This window comes from Argentina silus, assembly GCF_951799395.1.
Source record: "Argentina silus genome assembly, chromosome: 2".
NCBI classification, from domain to species: domain Eukaryota; kingdom Metazoa; phylum Chordata; class Actinopteri; order Argentiniformes; family Argentinidae; genus Argentina; species Argentina silus.
This window is the reverse complement of record NC_139656.1, coordinates 26,958,087-26,979,213: the sequence shown is the minus strand read 5'-3', so window position 1 is coordinate 26,979,213 and position 21,127 is coordinate 26,958,087. Positions and strand designations below refer to the sequence as shown.

The window sequence follows — 21,127 nt, the reverse complement described above, 5'->3', positions numbered from 1 at the left end:
CGTCGTTTCTAACCAATGACAAATGCAAAGAAGCACACAGCGTATGGAAAGCAGTGGTCAGTTACACTGACACAGTTGATGCCAACTCAGAGTTTACCTTTACTTCCCTTCCTCGTTTTGAAGTCCCACACATGCACACAGGCACGTACACAGTAGGGTTTACACTTACACCCCAGGGTTGAAGATCCTAATACACACTCACAGTGGAGTTTACCGCCCCCCTACCCTTGCTATCCACGATGTCCCCTTTTACACACCCACTCATACATACACACACACGCCCCTCACATACATACACACACGCCCCTCACATACATACACACACCCGCCCTCACATACATACACACACGCCCCTCACATACATACACACACGCCCTCACATACATACACACACGCCTCTACGCATTCACACACACACACACACACACACATGCCCTCACATAGACCCCAGACCACTTGTGTATGGCTTCTCTCACAGACTCATGGGTCACCCCTTTTTGTAGTAATGGACTGTGAACCTTGGAGCGAGAAGAGGAGCCGCCAACCGGACTCCGGATGTCTCCCTCTTGTGGAGAAAGACGGTCCTGTGACTCAGGCAGACATTGCCCGTCTACACCAAGAGTGAACACAAGACACACTCACTGCAGGGGACCTAACCCAGCCCCCTCCAAAAAACCTACACTACAAACAAAGTCCTCTTTTTGTACTGAAATGAAATGGAAAATATTATGATAGAATTATGACAAATATATATTATATATGTATACCATTACATGCTAAATATTATGTTAACATTTTTTTCTCATATTTGATTTTCTTTGTGTGTGACCAGACCCTTGCGCCCCAGTGGTCTTTGTATGTGTGTCTCTTAAAACACTACGACCGACTCTGGACAGTTCAGAGAACTCGGGATGAATGCTGTGGAAAAATGGGGTCCCTCTGATAAACGGAGAAATACCTGATGAATGTTGAAAAGGAGATCTGTCAAGGCCGTTCTCTGTTGCGTTGTTGTGAGATTGTCATTGCAGAGGTTTACATAAGGCAAGACAGAAGATACACCCCCCCCCCCCTCTCCTCTTCCCCCAGTCTCCTCTTCGATCCCATTCATCTGTTACATCGTCAGATCTGTTTTCTCCTATTCCCCGTGCCAAAGACACAATATGCATCTGCAGCCAACCGTAGGAACTCAGTTTGTTAGTGTTTTGTTTGTGTAAGGCCGTTTTGCAGTTAGAATGTGTCACATTTCAATAGCAGGCTTGGTCCCCATTACTGACCTAAAACCTCAACCCATCACCCAGACACTACACCACAGCCTTAATCCTCTGAACTCTTCTTTTCCCTCCACTTGTATAGACAGTAACACAGGACATGTGCACATACATTTTCAATTCATACTTTTTTTTTTTTTTTGTCAGCTACATTTAAATGAGAATGGTCCCTGTTTGATCAAACAATTTCCCAAACCTTAGCATCTCTGCATCTGCTGCCTCTCATCCTGTATCTGCCCTATGGGCTTCACTCTGACACATACAGACACTGACACCATGGCACCACAGGATACTAAATGTCCTGATATGCTGATGACACTAAAATGGGAACGGATAATGACTGACAGGCGGGGAGCCACTGGTCAATCATAATCGTGTGGTTGGGTGTGGACCAATCATAGGCACATTGGAGTGTTTAGGCCAATCATTTGGGGGAGGGTCTGTTGATTTGTCCTCTCTACCTCATGTCCGAATTGTTTAAGTGATAATGATTCTTGAATAGGAAAAAAAAAAATAGCTGACCTGAAGTGGTAGGCTCAGTTCATCAGTATTTTGTGGATATTTTTGATTGATTTTTATTTTTGTGTGTGAAATGAACAATTATAGCCAAATGGTCTCCCCCAGCTTAATTTATCCTGTGATATTATTTTGTGTAAATGTGCACAGGGAATTACCAGTTGCACAAGGTCCCAACAGTGTCTGAACCCCCATTCCCTCCAACCTCCAAGTCATGTTCATGAAGCTGCAATGGTTTTTAACACTAAGTGAGACTCTTAACTGCAAGCCCTGTGTCGATGTTTACTATGTTAAAGCAACTTGCATTGACTGCATCACTGTATTTCTGAGAAAATGAAAAGTAAAATGTATCTGTGAAAGGTTTTAACAGCTCTGTTAAAAAAGAGCCTGAGATAAAATTAGAGTTCAGTATTGGAAGGAGTAGTACGGCAACAGGACAGTTAATATTGCCCTACAGACAACGCCTAGTCACTTCTTGACCAAACAACCGGCATCACCCCTGTGTAAGAATATTACTGAGTGTTTCTGAATTTGAAATGATGCAATCTGATTAGCAGTGACAGAACGACTTGCACAACTGAATGGATGAATGACACTAAAACGGTAAATGTGACAAGCTGAGGGTCAGAGTTTCCCACTGCACACATTATTTGAAGACAATGTTATGATTGATCAGTGGATTAGTATGCAGTGTACAATGCATCTCTTGTTTCTTTCAACTTTGTTGTCTATATTTTCAATTCTTGCAAGGAAAAAAAACAAAAAAACTTTGCCCGTGCTTCCAGTCAGTCTTTACCTTTCAATGTTGTCCACAATTATGGCACTGATTAATTGTCTTTTAGGATTATGTTCACGAGTAAGCACTTGTTGTTTACATACAGTATTGGTGTCATAGTCTCTGGAAAACCTTGCTGAAACGCTCACTGTCTCCCATCAACACCGTTATGCAATGTTACCAGTTGAGCCGAATCCTGATGCCTGTCCATGCATCCAGAACTACCTGACATCCAAACGCCCTCGTGTGCTTAGAACAGCCAGTCTCAGTTTAATAGGGGGCCATGATTGACGAAAACGATTTTGGCAGTCAGGTGAACTAACGTTCACCTTTAGACCAATTAATACTTGGATGTTAATGTCCTTTCAATGTTGAATCCCCCATATGCACCTTATCTCCTATATTGCTATGTAATCCATTATTGATTTTAGGAAATCATTTCTTGTTATTAATGCCAAACTAGTTTTTCATTCTCCTGAATTTTGTACCCTAATCATGATTTTCTTTTTGTGCCATCCCTTTTCTTTTGAAGGGGACAGGAACAGGTGAAAATAGAAACATTTATGATTATATTGATTTTAAGATGTGCCATTGTGCTATAACACTATATTATTTGAAGTTCAAAATTCCATTTTATTTTCTGTAGCATGTAATGTGTTAATAAACTTAGTAAATAAAAACCTATTAGCAAATTGATACACCTTGATATCTTTATGAATTGTTTATCATTAGCAAAACTTCCATTACTGTCGTAAGTTAAAGTTCACGTAGTAGAGGAGAAAACACAAAATAAACCAATCATATGCAATTATATCGGAATTGATTATAGTATTATTGGTTATATTATTAAATTGAGTATACTGGTGAGATGAGGTGGGGACATCTCTGCAAGCAACTGTGATTGAGCAACTATGACTACTAAAATGTGACTAGATGCACACTGTCAAAAGAGGATGGAGAGGCCTGTGATCTGGACTTTCAACATAATGGTGTTTGACTTTTAGTCTATAGCCTGTGTTTCTTAGTCAGTGGGGAAGACTTGTGGAGTATTTCTGTGTTTTTTGGGGGTAACACATCACATCATACATCCAGAATGTGGTGGTGGTTGTCTTCAGTAGGAGTGAGTGATAAACCCAGTGGAGAAAGGTTGGGGGTGTGGTGTGGTGGCGTGGATTGCGCAGGTCTCCCGGATGGAGTTCCGACGCCATCTTTACACCAGTGCTACCGGTAGCTTGAGTGGGACGCTGAGCTGCCGTTGCTCCACCAGGAACCGCCGACTGAGACAGACTAACCCACGTTTGAGCCTCTCTCCCTCCGCCCGCACATCATCGACAGCCCGACCCGAACACCATGGCAGACCGAGAGCACTTAGTATATCAGGCCAAACTCGCCGAACAAGCCGAGAGATACGATGGTAAGGCTGGGAGAGATACGGTCATTGCGGAGTTGCTATGCCTCTTATTCGCATATCCCCCTCTTCCCCTCTCCCTCCCTCTAGCGGGGGGCTCTGAGGAGCGGGTGAGGTGGTTTGAAGATGGATTCGTTTTGTGAGAGATCGTAGTAGAGACAAAATGGCGGAGAAGAGGGTTTCCCCGACTCACTAAGACAGCTAACGTTAGCTAGATGAGTGGTCCCTGACTGAGTATTGTGTTATCTAGCTACCCAAGCTAGCAAATAAATAGCTAGATCCAGTAGAGCCTAGGCTGAGTGTTAGTTGAGAGCTCAGTCTAAGCTTGGGCTGCATGGCTCTAGCAGCGCTACGTCGTTAGCTAGCTAGCTACTCTCTGCTGGGGTGCTGAAGTTGCGACCTTGTTGCAGGATCTCAATGGAAATAATAATTCCGAATGATGGCTAGCTAGCCAAAAGCTAAGATGTGGTAAAATGGCGGCTAACAATGCTTGATACATTGAAATAAATTAGTAATAGTGGGGTTACAAATTCGCCCACCCTAACAACCAGCTAAATGGCTAACCTATTTGTACAACTAGTTTGGCAGCACATATATACTAGACAGTAACGACTAGCCACCATTCTAAAGCTAGCAAAATGAGATTTTTAGCCAGGAAGCCTCCCAGTGTGTGGACTGTGAAAGGCGGCTGTCAAAACCCTGATTTGCGGCGACAGCGCGTTGTGGGTTGGGTTTCAATTCCGACCTGCACATGGTCGCGTTGCTGGTTAGCTATTCACGCTGCCTACTAGTTTGTATCTTATTTTGACAAGTTATTAAAGAGGTGCAACTGAGGTAAAAGCGTAGTGATAGCGTTGAATTAATGAACGCGAGTTAGTCAAATGTTCGCTAGTCAAGACTAATACTATACAGCTGAATATACAGCTAGTTTACTGGGGCATACGTTGGACACAAGCTACACATTCTCGGCGCTGAGTTGAGTGGGTGTGGTAGGGACAACCAGCTCTGGGATCGCCCCAAGTCTAATGCAACATGTTTCAGCTAGCCATATTAGCAGCTCATTTCTCTCATTAACGATTAACTTGGCATGCCATATCGCTTGCTACAATAGTAGCTATCTAGTCCCCCATTAGAAAGAAGCAAGAATCAACGAGTAGGTTTTTCCCCCATATAACGGCGAAAGCCCACTGAAATACTGAAGTTGGCCATGTCCCTTTATAAGGCGTTGGCTAGGCTAGATCGTCAGTGTTGTTGCTAGGATTGCCTGGGTGGAAACAGGCACAGTGATATCAACCTGAGCCCTCCCCGTTCCCAGCCTAGTTCATTCATTAAAAGTGGGCTGGCTTGTAAAAATCGACTAGTACTAGCTGCAGAAATGTCATATCACATTTGTTTAGGCTTTGGCCTACATTAGCCTTTTTTTGTGTCTTTATTGGCATTAACACCCACAGTTACCGTTAGCTACTTCAAATGACGTGGCCCACAGTTAAAACTGACATGAACATGTAAGCAGATACGTGCTGTATCTACCATGGAAATGTGGAATATCATTTGGCAGCAGCACATGGTCACTGATTCACCGAAATTGTTATGGTGTTGAGTCCACTCTCACCATTTCTCACAATAGACCCAATGAGCGTGCAGGTAGGTACATGCTCCTACAAGTTATGCTGCCATACATTAGCTATCATCTGAAAAGGTATGCCCTCTGTGGTGGCAGTTGAATGTTTCAACCATAAATGGCTTGATATCAGACATGATTTTGCTAAGATCGTTTTTGCATGTTGTTGTAAATCCAAGCACTCTTTGGATGGGGTTGGAATAACTACTGCTGATCAGCGTGGTTTACTTTTTTGACTGTGACTCCTACTTTTCCCTACCTTTGACATTGATGTTTCTTAGTAGTGTCCCATGCAGGAGTGATTAACACTAATGTTTCATAAAACGTTTCTGTTGTAGCCTCTTGAATTCTATATAAATTAGGCTATGTGGCAGAATTCTATAGGACTGAAAGCCTTGTAGTTCCCGGCATCTTTGTGTGCTTGAACAATGCGAGGACTGTATGTTCTTGCATGAAACTAATATTGTTTAAAGATCAACCTCACTTTTGGTTCTCCTCCGAGCTACTACCAGATGACCCAGTTAATTAATTGGACTTGGTGTACTTGAGGGCTTGGTGAAGTCTTTTGTGATCAGGAAGGCTGTATAGCAAACTTTTAATGGCTTGTTTCGTTCCTCCTATTTAGGTTATACATTTCTCTGTTCAATATGACTGGTATTACTAAAAAAGTATTTGGAGGCATGCCCAAGCAAAAAAAGGTAATACGCAAAGGACTATTGCCTACTATTGCTTTTTAAGGCTTGTGTTTAGAGGCCCTTGTGAAGAAGCAGCAAGCAAAACACTGGCCAGGCAGTCTCCTCTGTGGTCTCTCTTGGCCTGGCCTGTAATGGGATACCGTCCCCACCAGCTCTAGCCACTGTTCAGAGAGGCGACACCCCCCCTGTTAGGCCTCCTGAAAGGGGACAATCCCCCTGAGGGGCCGTTCAGAGCCAGGTTGATCCCCCTATAGGCTGGCTGTAGAACAGGACGCTCCCCCTCCTCCTGGATCCCCTTTGGCAGAGAGGAATGCGCAAAGCGGAGAGTGCAGCTGGGGTCGGGCCAGACGAGAGGGAGAGGGGGGAGGTACGCGTCTCTGCAGCCCCTGACATGAGGGCTGAGGGACAGGAGACGAGGCACCAGTGCGGCGCTCTTACATAACCGCTCTCTTTAGCGCAAACTAGTCCAGTTCCAGTGTGCACATGGATCAAGCAGGGGCTGCCTGCAGTGGGGTCTTTACAGTGTGTGCTCTCTCTTACCTTCCTCCTCCTCCTCCTCTTCACTTTGAGGGAGTGTACTTCTACACTGCCCTCTGCCACAGTGGGAGGGCTGGTCCCTGGCCACTCAACAGATCTGAACACATTCCAATGTCGTGTCGTAATGGTGATAACCCCCCTCCTCCCTGCCCCCAAACCTACCTCTGTCACGCCTGTTGTGATATTTAGCCTCTGGGACCAGATCACATCTCTTCACTTGCTTGGTGGGTTTAGAGATTGTGGTTAACAGAATGTTATGGTGCATGTCAGGGCTCTTTCTTTAGTTTAGGTCCATGTGCTTTGGCGTAGGAAAGGCCAGCAGGTAAACTGGATAAATATTCCTTTTAATTTCCCCCACATCTCCCCCACACAGCCAATCATTTTTACAATACATTTTTTTCTCCCTGCCTTTGAGTTTATATCAGTCTGAGTTAGAGAGGACATTGCGTGTCTGAGACCCCATTTACACCTGGCATTAAAATGCTGTGATTGGATCACGTATGATCTGATAACGATCGGTTTTGGCCAGCTTGCATTTACACCTTGCATTAAAATGCGCAATTTATCTGACGTCCGTGTCTGCATTGTGATAGGATTCTGTTTAAATGTCCCTTCTAATGGCTCGCGGTCACGTGTCTAATGGAAACAAAGCTGAACAGAATGTGGTTAACAATCTCTGTCTGGGTTGCATTTACACCAGTGGTGATTCGACCACAATGCAAACTCACCCCCCCTCCGGAAACGGTTTCACAGATCGGCTCGTGATCCGATCACCATGTCTTTTTTTCCCCCATTAATCTGGACACAAATCAGGATGCGGATAGTATCTGGATACCAGACACATTTTTAATGCGAGGTTGTAAATGGGGGTCATAATGGACAAAATGAGTTCAGTGTTCTGCTGCAAAGAGAGAGAGTGAGTGCTCTTCCAGGGTTGTGACAGTTGAGCATCGAGTTTCTGCAGCATGCGTTATGGAGTTCTGCCATTGGCTGCTGTAGGTACACTCTGTCTCTAAAGTCATAGGCTCTATCTATGGCACACACTCTGCTCCTGCCTGTGTACGGCGTGGTGGAGCTTGCTCAGATGGTCTTCGTGCACAGGGCAAGGTCCTCTGTTTTTCTGGTGTCCCTGAGCTGATTCCAAAGGGATTGGCAAAGGGAAGCTATTGTGTTTCTGTCGCTGCTCTAATCTCGTGCAGCTTGTATGAAATGCTGGTGTTATTATGGGAAATGATTTGCCGTGGGTAACACACTTAGGTGTTTTACGGTAGTCGTTATATTGCCTCCTTTTCCTTAATTTGATTTTCTGTGTAATTTAACATGAAATCTTTTCTCCCCAACGTTTCTCGTTTATGATTACAGCCCTGTGTAATGGTGTGTATTGATCAGGTGCACGCCGACTACACCCTCTTACAGATAAGAGCTTGAAGTTGTTTTTATAAAACGGCTTATTACTAAATCCTTGATTCATTCTGACGCAGACAACTCTGTATAGCATATGACTATAGAGGAAGATTTTGGCACCTTGTCAGGGAGACCACCTCATTGTGTTGGCTCTGCATCAGAGAGTTACTCCCATTGCCATGTCCACTTGTAATGCAGGTCTGCGTCAAGTCCTGTATACTCTGGCAGTTCCCCAGAGACTCCATTAAGAGAAAGATGGTGATGGCACGAACCTTTCAAGGTGTGCCTCTAATCTCTTTACATTTCTAAAAGCGGATGAAACCAGTTCCCAAAGACTAGACCCATAGTTATACAGAGACCAGTGATTGCACATGAAAGTCAACGTGGATGAATTCCCTACATCAGATGCATCATGTTTTTTTTTGTTTTTTTTGCATCGAATGATGCATTGATTCACTTGATCTCTTCCATTTCAGTTTGCATGGACTTAATTAGCATACTACTGCTTTGATTTTGGCCTACAACATTTCAGACATACACATGGGTGCTTGGAACCAATCAGGAACAGCGCCCTGTGTCAGGACTAAATAACTGTTTGTCCCCCGTCCCACCATTACAGAACCTGACCTTTTGGGTTGCCTAGTTACAAGCTCAGTGTTAAAGGTCAAAGTTGCCTGAGGTTAGAAATAACTGCCAGGGAAGCTGTAGTGCTGCTCTGTCTTGTTAGCCACTGTTGTTCACTCTGTTGATCTGGAGGTTTGGGTTCATCTTGGCGACCCAAATGTCCACACAGTAGCCTTTTACTAGTGGCAACTACAAGATACTAGCAGCTCAAGACGGTGTCTGTTTGGTAATGTCTTTCATAATCCTTGATTTGTAGAATGACCAGCTACCTTGTGTTGAGCCTCTCAAGCGCTATGGATGGATATTTTTGCATATTTGTAGACTAGACTGATTCATTAATCATTACTGTTCATGAGGCAAATAGTGTCCTCATTAAAGCTGCTTACCTCATCCAATGACCCACTCGCATTGAGTTCATTCTTCAGTTTGACTTGTTCACTCGCACAAATCATGAGACAGTTTGTGCCCCTGTTCCAAAGCTTAGTTGACCCACTTTTGCCCCAGTTAGTCTCACAAAGGTGATCCTGACTTACAACGACAAGTCTGGTGCAGCCAGACCCGCTGTGACACTGTACATTACCACCAACAAAGACTGAAACTTCACAATATTCACTTATTGATCAGTTTGGTGATTAATGAAGCCAATTGCAGGTGTTGTTTTCTCTTAAGACATGCAATTCCTGTGAACTCTTCACTATTTGTGATGGCAGCCATGTTGAGCCAAATCAGACACCTCTAGCCAGCCAGAGCACATAACAGCCTTTTTCTTTTCTTGTTAAAATAAATTTTTAGGGCATTTCTGCTTCATTGGGATAGAGACAGTAGATATTGACAGGAGGAGGGATGACATGCAAGATATGTCGAGGGTAGGAATCGAACCAGGAACCTTACGGTTATGTAGTATGTGTGTTAGCGCCCCTAACAGCTTTTTTCATCTGAGGAATGTGTGGTTGGTTCACTCCCTCCCTCAACTCTCTCTTGCCGTCTTCCAGAAATGGTGGAGTCCATGAAGAACGTGGCGGGCATGGACGTGGAGCTGACCGTGGAGGAGCGGAACCTGCTGTCGGTGGCGTACAAGAATGTGATCGGAGCCAGAAGAGCATCCTGGAGGATAATAAGCAGCCTCGAACAGAAGGAGGAGAACAAGGGCGGAGAAGACAAAATAAAGATGATCCGGGAATACAGGCAAACGGTGAGCCAGAGGGATGCAGTCACACTGCTAGACCGGCCTGTGTGGTGGTGGTGGTGGTGGTGGTGGTGGTGGTGGTGGTGGTGGTCTGTGGGTCTACATACTATATGGAGGGAGGAGGGATACAGAGGGGTGCAGTCACAAGACTGCTAGACCTTTTTACATTTTTGACATTTAGGTGATTTTATCCAAAGCGTACAAAGTACATTTGTCTGAAGTAAGTGAATCATCTATACATCAGTCATCATAAGCAACAAATCTATGCCAGGACCAGGGGCCATTGGCAGTCAGAATGCTAGAAAAGGGAAGGATTCTTTTAATAAAAATAATAATAATAATAATAATTAAAAGTAGAGGAGCTGTACAGAGGGGTCGTGGGAAGTAAAGACGTCTTACCTCTGATGAGCATGATGGTGTGTGGGTCTACGTGCTATATGGAACGGAGGGATACACTGGAGGGGATTATTACTATTAGCTACTCTTGGGCCATGTTTAAAGGTTATTTTCTTCAGCGGGGCAGTCCCACTCTTTTATATTTTTCATTCTGTTGAATAGAGAGAGTGAACAAAGACAGGAAAGTAAGGAGGAGAGGATATGTTAGCAGGGCATGGGCCGAATTCGAACCCATGCCAATATGGGCAGATGTGTGCACTGTAGACCATGGTGCTAGACCACTGGACCACCCCAGACCACCTCTTGGGGAATGTTTTGTTTATTTTGTTACAAGGTCGTTCCAAAGTCATGATGCATGAAACTTGAGACTGCTCAAATGTGTTTTGTCTATTCCTTTAGTTTGTTGACAACATCGGAGTGTGTTTTGTCTGCAGGTTGAGACCGAGCTGAAATCAATCTGTAACGACATTCTGGATGTACTGGACAAACACCTCATTCCAGCTGCCAACACGGGAGAATCTAAAGTTTTCTACTACAAAATGTAGGTCTGCAGAAGTGACATCTTTACAACTATTTAGCGTGCATCAGCAGATATGCAGTCCTGACTGCGCAAGTAACAAGAGAAGATGCTGCCATGTCTTCTTGGTGCAGCGTCGTGGCTGTCACTCATGCATCATGCTTACTCTCTTGCCGTCAGCAGAAAACTGGGAGAAAAAAAAAACCCACAATCCTCTCTGGTACTTCAAAGGAAGTTTCAAGTCTTCAAGATTATGAACTGATCTTATTCAGTAATGTTCATTGAATTATGCAATGTTTTCTCTGTGCATAAATATTTAGTTGTGAGTCATATGTAAAGATGCCAAGTTTACAGTTGTGGTCTTGGAATAGAAAATGAGTTGACTGAGTGTGACCCTGGTTTCCTCAGGAAGGGAGACTACCACAGGTACCTGGCAGAGTTCGCCACGGGCAACGACAGGAAGGAGGCGGCGGAGAACAGTTTGGTAGCCTATAAAGCTGCGAGCGACATCGCCATGATCGAGCTCCCCCCGACACACCCCATACGCCTGGGACTGGCGCTCAACTTCTCCGTATTTTATTATGAAATCCTCAATTCCCCTGACCGTGCATGCAGGTGGGTCTCTCTCTCGCTCTCTCTCACTCTTTCTTCTCTCTCGCTCCCCCCCCCCCCCCCCCCTCTCTCTCTCCCTCCCTCCCTGTTCTTTCAATATCCAGTTTTGAAAGTAGAAAGTGATTAAGTATGTAGTTTACAAGCCCATGGAGATGTGCTGTTTGATGTATGCCTTATTCATTACTGTTCAGCAGTACTAGATGTAATATTGTTCGTCAGCAACATCTTAAAGGAGTGAATGAGTTCACTTACTTGTATTGGTCATCTCTCTGCGGATGGACTCCCAAGTGTGTGTGTGTGTGTGCGCGCATTGTGCAATGCATCATCATTGCAAAACAGTATCTTGACAAAGCCACACCTGGAAATGTTAGTGTGGACTGGGATGTTGGTTGCGTTGATGTGAGAGTTAGATGCACCGTGTAGCACTGTCTGTTTAACCCTCGACCGCTGTGCCCAATCTGCCCTCAGGTTGGCAAAGGCGGCGTTTGACGATGCCATTGCAGAGCTGGATACGCTGAGTGAGGAGAGCTACAAGGACTCCACGCTCATCATGCAGTTGCTACGCGACAACCTGACACTATGGACTTCAGACATGCAGGGAGACGGTGAGAGTCCCACATTTCCCCAGTGCTAGAAACCCTTTGTTCAGGTATTCTCATACTTGGTCCTTTTCAGCCGGTTCTGTGAACTCTGAGCTGTTTGCCCAAATGTTCATGCATATGTGAATGCTCCAAGTGAACTCTGACCCCCGCTGAAGCGAACCCCACTGAGACCATCTCTTGAGGTGTTCTGAGTTGAGTTCACTTTAGAGTTTGCCTTTGGTTCGCTTTCTTGGGTGCAAAGCACTCCCAGTCCACTTCATTGGAACCTCTCTGTCCTGACTCTCAGCTAGCCGTACACAGCACATGCTCAATCAATGTGCAATCACCCAAGGTACAAAGGAGTTATTTGGCTCGAGTTTCAATGAAAAGAGGACTATGAAAATACCCTTCCATACACTTCAAGGGCCTTCATGTAGGCCTTGATTTGTTCCTCTTCAGTGAAGTGTTGCTCTTAAATGTACGGCTACCGCTGCGTTCTGGGTCTGAAGTCTGACCCCACCCACCCACCCCCTTTCTCTAACCTCTCTCCTCCCCTCAACACGTTGTTCCTGCTCTAACCTCAGCAGCCCTCATTCTTTCTTTCTCTCCATCTCTCAGCACGCTGTCCTCATGGTCACTGCTCTAATCTCCCATCTCTCTTGTATCTCCATTTTCTTCCTGTATAGATTCTTAAGGACAACCCCCCCCCCCCCTCTCTCTCTCCCTCCATTCCCTGTAGAACTGTATTTTGTAAGTCATTGCTCCTGTCTGGAATTCACTTCCTGGCTCTTCACTCACTGGCTTGCCGACCCGCACTAACCCATAACAGCGCCGTTCTAAGAGAGGCCAGATGACATCACGGGCCCTTAGCCCTCTGATCTCCAGATGCCCCTATTAAACTCATTTAATGTCTACTAGACATGTTTGGGCTGCATCCAGAGCAGTGTGATTAAGGGAGTCTGTGTTTCTTGAGTCAAAGCCTGAGATTGTTCCCTCTCATTCAGCATGAGTTGGACTGAGTGCTGTGGGTCTGGTGTCACTCTAACAATGCATGTCCTCTCCACCCAACTGCCTGCACTAGAACTATGGCACTTCACAGGAACAGTAGTCTGTCCTCTATACCTTCCTCACATACTCTTTCATCGTTTCGCCGTCAAAACGCATCGGAGGAGATCAAGTGTTCCTCACCTTCCGTGTTTCCGTATGCTTTTTGAGACGGAAGCGAGGAGAGAGAGAGGATGCGAGTAATGGAGGAGGACTTTTGGGACGCACGTCAAACCTGAGAGGCTAGAACTTCAGTGATCCCTGCACAAGCACGTTGCTGTCCAAATTAGCTGCATGCCGAGTTGTTTAATTCTCTCTAACGCCCTCTCTCTGGCGTTCTCGTATCTCGTCGGTATGACACTAATGAACACCTGATTACAGTGGTCTATTTTCATCTTCACAGATTCTCAACCTTTGTTACACTTGCCTTTAATTCTTTACCAAGCAGATGGCTGTGCCATCACTATGGAAACCTTCCTAAGCAACCAGCCGTAGGGGTCCAAAAGGCATTTGCTACTAAATCTGACTGAAGCTTTGAAGTTGCTGTCAAGAAAACTCATTACCTTTTTACTTAGTTGCATACTGACAAGATCATCTCCCCGATGTGTTTTGAATTGCTGTGATTTTGACTTTGGCCGATTGTTTGTGCAACACGATTGGTCCAAGCCCTGCTTTCAGACCAAGCAGCCTGTGGTATAGAACCCTGGTCCTTGGCCCACTCACCTGTCTCTAAAATGCCCTAAAGGCCTCACACAGGCCTGTAAAACTCACTGCTATGGTAACCAGGGATAGTTTTTACAATGGCTTTAGACCATTTATTAGCACGTTAACCCCGACTACCACCTTTACAAGGCATGTGTTTACTGCTGGGAATGACTGGCCTCGGGTGACCGAACGTTCCCAAGGTGAAACTGAATCTGTGTTTCCTCTGCCACTCAGGAGAAGAACAGAATAAAGAAGCACTGCAAGATGTGGAGGATGAGACCCAGTGAGACTTCACGGCCAATACTAGACAGCCCCCCCTCCTCTCTCTCTCCCCCCCCCTGTCCCCTGTCCGCCCCACTAGCCCCAGCTCCTACGGTGTCAGTGAGAGCTCCCAAGTCGGCTTTCACTCTGACGCCCCCCCTGTTTCTTTCTTTCTTTCTCTGTCTGTCTGTCTCTCTGTTAGCTCCAAGCCCCTCAGGGCTCCCTTATCTTTTTTAAAGTTTTTTTTTATTACCCATTTCATTGAAATACACTTCTGCATTAAACATAAGAGGAAAATTAAAGCAAAAGCTTCAAGCTGTCCGGTGTTACTTTTTTCTTTTCTCTCTTTAAACTTCTGTTGCAAGCCTGTCCCCTTGAGGTTCATGCCGTGTTTTTTTTATTTTTTTCTTTGGGATTCATTAAACTTTTTTTTTTTTTTTTTTTTCCTTCTCCATTTTACTGTATCATCAGTTGCCAAGTGTGCTTGCCTACGGTTGTCACGTCCTTGTGATTGAAGAGATGATTTTTAACACAAACATTGCTGTAATGTTTTGGGTACTGTAAAGTCTCCATGCTTCCGCTAGCCTAAGCTCGGGTCGCAAATTAAGGATTGTGGTGATTTGATGTTTTTAAAGGGACAAAAGCTTTAAGAAGGAACTAAGTGCCCTCTTTATTTGTGGTTACCCCCTCTCTCGTTGCAAGACTCTGTTTTATCAATGGCGATAGCAGAATGTCCCCCAAGCATCACTCTCTTTGCGATCATCACTCAGGTCTGCACATGGACCACGCGTTCTGGGAGACTGTAGCGCTTTTACTCGTTGCTGACGTATGCAGATGGCTTGTAGCAGTTGAAGGAAAAAAGAAACCCAAGGAGCGCTTAACACACTTAATCTCCCTTTCACACACTTAATCTCCCTTTCAGATTGTAAGGAAATGCAGGATTGACTGTCAGAAAACGTCTGTTCTTTTTTTTTTTTTTTTTGGGGGGGGGGGGGGGGGAAGCCTGCTCATGTCATGTTTCTCCCTGCCACTGTTCCAAATTGTTATTCCTCCTCTCTCTCTCTCTCTCTCTCTTTTCTTTCTCTCTCTGTCCTACTCCCCCCCCCTTATTTTCTCTCTTCCGTTCAGTATGTGTAACTTGAATCTGATTTGTACTACTGGATATTCTGACCGGAGCCACAAGCACCGTCTGTATTCATACTGAAACACAGCATGGAATTAACATTAAACTTCAAATAAAAAAACAAACAAACCTAAATTAAAAATGCATTTGTCATGTCATTTTCTTGTTGCTTTTGTTCTATCGAGTGGCTTTTGTTGAGTCTGTGTACAGTCTGAGTCTTTTTTGCCTTTACACTCCCAAAGGTTTGGATTTGAAAACAAACAATTATTGAGAGGTTACAGTAGAGTGTCTCAGCTTTTGTGTTGGTATTTGTGTACATATTGGTTTCACCTTTCAGAAATTACACCTTTGTATGTACAACTTTGTATGCATTAGACCCCCTATTTCAGGTTACCCAAAAGTGATGGGACAATTAGCTTGACAGGTGTTTCTGGTTCGTCAGGTGTGTTTCGTCACATTTGTGCAGGCATAAGAGAGCTCTCAATGTCTCGTATTAATTTGAGGCTTTGCATTTGCCTTTGGAATCTGCTATTGGTGTCTGTCAACATGAAGACCAAAGAGATGTCAGGGAAAACAATGAGGCTGAAATTTCAGAAACAGTCAAAACCTTTAAACTACCGAAATCAACAGTTTTGGAACATCATTAAAGTGAATGAAAGCACTGGTGAGCTCAGAAATCCCAAATGGCCAGGTAGACTAAGGAAGACTTATACAGTGGATGACCGAAGAGTGCTCACCATGATTGGAGAAAAACACAAAACAACAGTCCCACAGATCAGGAACACTCTCCAAGAGGTAGGCGTGAATGTGTCAGGAGACCACTCTGGCAGAAGACCAGCAAAACTGTAGGCCTAATAACTTGGCAAGGAAATGTGGCCATATATTGTTAATAGCAAAGCATTACTTAATATTATTAGTCTGACTCCAAAGTAATTTAATTAACACTGTGAAAATAATTGAGGAGTTTTGCTGAATTAGTGCAAGAATGGTCAAATAGAATAAATCAAATATGACATTAATAATACTGCAAACTTATACAATTATTACAAGGCAAATGCTTCATAGAAAATGTTACCTTCTCCCCTCAACAAATGAAAGATAGAGAGGGAGAAAGGACAGACCACATCTGTTGACAGTACTCACGAAACAACACCCTCTGACCAGGACAGATAGAAAAGGAAAGAGAAAATCTGTCTGACATTCTGTTTTATACCCTTTTTAAGGTTTTTGCAAGGGAACCAATCAGACCTCCATCCTAGTCATATGACACCTCAGCGTCAACACATTGTCACAGAGTCCATTCATTTGGATGTTTGGTAAAACTGTCCCATCACTTTTGGTGGCCTAAAATAGGGGGACTATGTCTAAAAAGTATTGCAATTTCTGAATAGTGAAACCAATGTGTACACGAATACCATCAAATAAAAGCTGAGAATCTCTACTTTAACCTCATAGTCATTGTTTGATTTCAAATCCAAATGTTTGAAGTGTAGAGCCAAAATAAGAAAAAATGCTTCACTGTCCCAATACTTACCCAGTGGACTATATTGTCAAAGGAGGGCAGGGGTTGGATAGAGGTGTATGCCTTGTAGAACCACTAGAAGGCAGTGCAGTCATACAGATCACCGATATTCAAGTCCATTCAACTTGAAAATGAGCAGAGCCCTTCAATCTGTAATCAAACTGCTAGAGGTGTCTTTGCTGTTGTGTTCATTAAAATCTCAAGTGGAGAATCACATCAATTTACATGTACCTGGGGGTGCAGTTCAGAATAGGAAGTAGCAGATAAACATGAACTGATTTTAGGTTTCGGTGAGAGTCTTTGTTAGGTAGTCACTCTGAATACGTTACTTTGAGTAAGGCATCTTGAGGCACACTATTATTACCAGTGCACATTATTATAATTGTATTGTGCGAGTTGCCCCTTCATCTGTGACATGAATTAGCCTCTTGTAAGATATTTCTGGCGACCTCTGGCTAATTTCCTTTCAAATGGAACAAATACATTGAAGATGCATCTGTGAGGAGGGTTATTTCATCCATACTGGGCCAGCTCTGGATATGTACAGACAGAGAGAAGAGGATGCTAATGTTCAAACCAATGATATAAATCTAAATGGTGCTAATAGTCCATAATCTGAAATAATAGTACGTTTAAAGACACTGAATAACTATGCTCATATTATAGTTTTGAGTGTATAGTGAGAGCTTGCAGGGGGTTCTTCATATTGAACTCAAACTCACGTGAGAGGGGGTCCTGAGGGGACCATGGCAGGTGTCATCTTCTGTTTCCTCCAACCCATAATCGCTCTGTGTCGTTTTCCTTGCGGCCTCAGTGACGATAAAGAAGCTAAGCACGGCTTCAGGATGTGTGTGTCATGGGATGAAGAATTCTGTGTGCTTTGGTAAGGGAGGTGGTGGTGGGGGGGTGTTTCTGCTCAAAGTGGGTCAGGGTTTTATTAGGCTTTGCCATGATGATGTGCGTCATATATCTGTCATGGTGGGGACAGGACACTGCCGGAGGAGGAGGAGGAGGACGACGACGACGACAGGCCTCAGGATGTTCTCTATCTCTGTCCCTCACCCTGGTATCTACACCTGGGAGGAAAACAACACTGTCTGTGGCCTGCAGGGACAAGAGTGGTGTGGTTTCACCTCAAATCTGGTTTCTCCAGATCTGGTTCCCTAGTCCCCAGTGTACCTTTGATTCATTTCAATGTTTATGGAAAATCAAAGTAAATGATACATTTTGACATCAACGTCAAGGTTTATAAATCACAAACTTTGGAGTAGATTTTGACATCCATAAAGTCTATGCGTTTTATAAATGAGGGCCACACACAAGAGTATTCATTCCACCCAAGGTTAATTCATTCCATCCATCCACGCTATCTTCTCTTCCTTCATCCATCCCTATATACATCACCACCTTTACCCTTCTCTAGTGTGTGTGCGCCTTTGTGTCTGTGTATCTGTGTGTGTATGTGTGTGTGTGTGTGTGTGTGTGTGTCTGTGTATCTGTGTGTGTATGTGTGTGTATGTGTGTGTGTGTCTGTGTATCTGTGTGTGTATGTGTGTGTATGTGTGTGTGTATCTGTGTGTGTGTCTGTGTATCTGTGTGTATGTGTGTGTATGTGTGTGTGTGTGTGTGTGTATGTGTGTGTGTGTGTGTGTGTATGTGTGTGTGTGTGTGTGTGTGTGTGTGTGTGTATGTGTGTGTGTGTGTGTGTGTGTGTATGTGTGTGTGTGTGTGTGTGTGTATGTGTGTGTGTGTCTGTGTCTGTGTGTGGCACTACCAGCCAACAGAGCTGTCACACTGCGGGCGTCCAGGGGCAGGCAGGGAGGGGCCCTCTGTCACGAAGGGCATCACTATCGGTCTACATCACCCACACATCTGTCGTCTGCTACTGGCACGCACTATCACTGGAGCAGATCTCCTGCACAACAACGCTGGGATGGGAGGGGGGAGGGGGGAGGGGGGCAGGGGAGGGATATTTTAGGAAAACTGGATGCTGTTGCAGCGGCATGGCTGCCATTTTGGTGCAATGTTGCATCAGCTGATAACAGGCCTGAGCTAATTTCTGTTGTCTGCTCTCAGTGAGGGGGCTGGAAGGTGTTCACGTCTCTCAGAGAGGCATCCAGGAGGCACTTGTGTGTGCGTGTGCTTGTGTGTGTGTGAGAGAGAGATATAGAAAGAGACTGTGAGATAACACTATGCCAGCTGATTATCTGTTTTCTGGCTACTGCAAGTGAAGGTTTGTTCAAGGCTTTGGCTCATTTCTGAATGTCTACTCATCAGCCACCCTCCTACAGCCCTGTTGTATTAGAGGGGTGAGTCACTGGACTAAATGAAGGTAGTGCCCATCGCTCTGTTCCTTTCCACGCTCTCGGAAGTCTGCCCTCTCCATTCCGAACCCTAATGGATCCGGACCCTGAGTGGTTTTGAAGAGTCACTTTTTTCGTATTTTTAGCTAACCGCAAATTACCATTATACATGGACTTTTTGAGAACGCTTGTGGTTTAATCCAGCTCAGTCATTCAGAAATGACAGTGTCACCGCAAGTGCTTGACTTCTGGGGATGTTGGTTAAATTCAGTTATCTTCCTGATTGATGTCCCAACACAGACATGCTCATCTCTTTAAGCTTGCCCCTTTTGGGATAAAACTTAGTTTAAGAAGTACCAAGAAGTCTACTGTATGTTTGCATTGTGACTATACATTGGAACGGATGTTATTAGCTATAACTCCCGGCAGCCATTTTAAGGAAGCGTGGTGCTCTCACACACACACACACACACACACACAGACAAAACATTTTCTATTGTTCTAAACTGTTTAGAAAAAGCAAAGATTAGAAAGAAATAATAATTATTAGATGTAAACAAGTAGTTGTAAATACTTGCCAATACTTTCCAAATGTGTTCTCAAATACATTCCCATATTCAAATACAGGTATTTAAATGACAGTTCTCTAAATGATGTCTTACTGGAGATGTACAATACATGTAAATACTATTTCGACCCAGGTCTGTTGACATTTTAGGAGTACATCATGGGCATGTAGGACTGCAGACTGTATCACTCATATTTCCATTGCATGACACTGGACAATCCCATAACAGAAGGGAGTTGAAGTGGACATCAAACATTCATTACGGTCATACTGACAGTTACATTGGAGCAGTGGAGGCCGGTGGAGGTAGAAATCGGAGGACGGACTCATCGTAATGCATGGAATGGAATGAGGAATGGTATCAAACAGCCTCCCCTGCATTGAAGGTTCAACTACAACTTGACTGTGTCAGTCCAATGAACACACAGACCCAGCCCTCTGACCCCCACCCATAATGAACACACAGACCCAGCCCTCTGACCCCCACCCATAATGAAGACACAGTGACGAACCATTTGGAATTCCTTTTTACTGAAAAAGATCAAAATAAAGATGTACAATTAAAACCAAAATAGGACGGCATTTTAATTTGAGCTTTTACACGACGTATGGCAGGACACATGGCCTGAAATATTTCAGCTGGTTTATTTTATCAAAGCAACGAGGTCCCTCTGGTCTGCTGTGTGTGTGCGGGGGGTGTGGTGGTGTGTGTGTGTGTGTGTGTGTGTGTGTGTGTGTGTGTGTGTGTGTGTGTGTGTGTGTGTGTGTGTGTGTGTGTGTGTTGGGGTGGGGGGTGGGCAGGGGGCAAGGCAGTAAATTGAAAACATTGAAGATAGCCGAAGCAGGTTTTGTCAAAGGTCCAACTAAAGAGAGAAAAGATGATACCGTAGGTCAATGTCCAAATGGAACCCGAAGGCCTAGACATTGTCTTTCCATCACCAGAGTTGAGACCTCCTTAACAAATGTAATTTCAGTGAGAGGGGCCATATATGCTGCTACAGTGTCCAGCCTGCTCTGCCTCAGGCCTGGCTGAGGACCCACAGTGTTAGAACGAGAGGGCCAAAGCTTTGACCATGACTCAACAATACAAACATCATCATGGTTTAAATAGAATAGGAAATAGCTTGGACTTTTTAAAATAATATAGCAATGAGCAATGAGCAATTCTCATTTTCACATTTCATTTTTCGTGTTATAATCGTTTCTCTCCACACACAGAATCATCTAAAATATCTACCCAGATAAGACATTGAAAAGACTGGCGGCTTTTAATCGGTTGGTACAAAAAATAGATCAAACAACGGAAAAAATATAGTTTGATTTTGAATGCAGAAACGTGAGTCATATTGTTTAGTCTATGAGCCACTCTCTGGTGTACAACAGCACAGTGAGGGGGGTGGGGGTGGGGGGGGGGGGGGGTTGGAGGGTGGGGTGGGGTGGTGGGGGTTGGAGGGTGGGGGG

At 44.4% G+C, this 21,127-nt stretch overlaps 1 protein-coding gene across 1 annotated transcript; it reads left to right on the top strand.

Annotated features, from left to right (window-relative positions):
- Positions 1-3,776: 3,776 nt before the first annotated feature.
- Positions 3,777-15,402, top strand: LOC310820382 (14-3-3 protein epsilon). Its single transcript, XM_083691981.1, has 6 exons — positions 3,777-3,973; positions 9,841-10,040; positions 10,865-10,971; positions 11,356-11,562; positions 12,028-12,164; positions 14,124-15,402. The coding sequence occupies exons 1-6, from the start codon at positions 3,910-3,912 to the stop codon at positions 14,174-14,176; spliced, it is 768 nt and encodes a 255-aa protein (XP_083548107.1). The 5' UTR covers positions 3,777-3,909; the 3' UTR covers positions 14,177-15,402.
- The last annotated feature ends 5,725 nt before the right edge of the window (positions 15,403-21,127 follow it).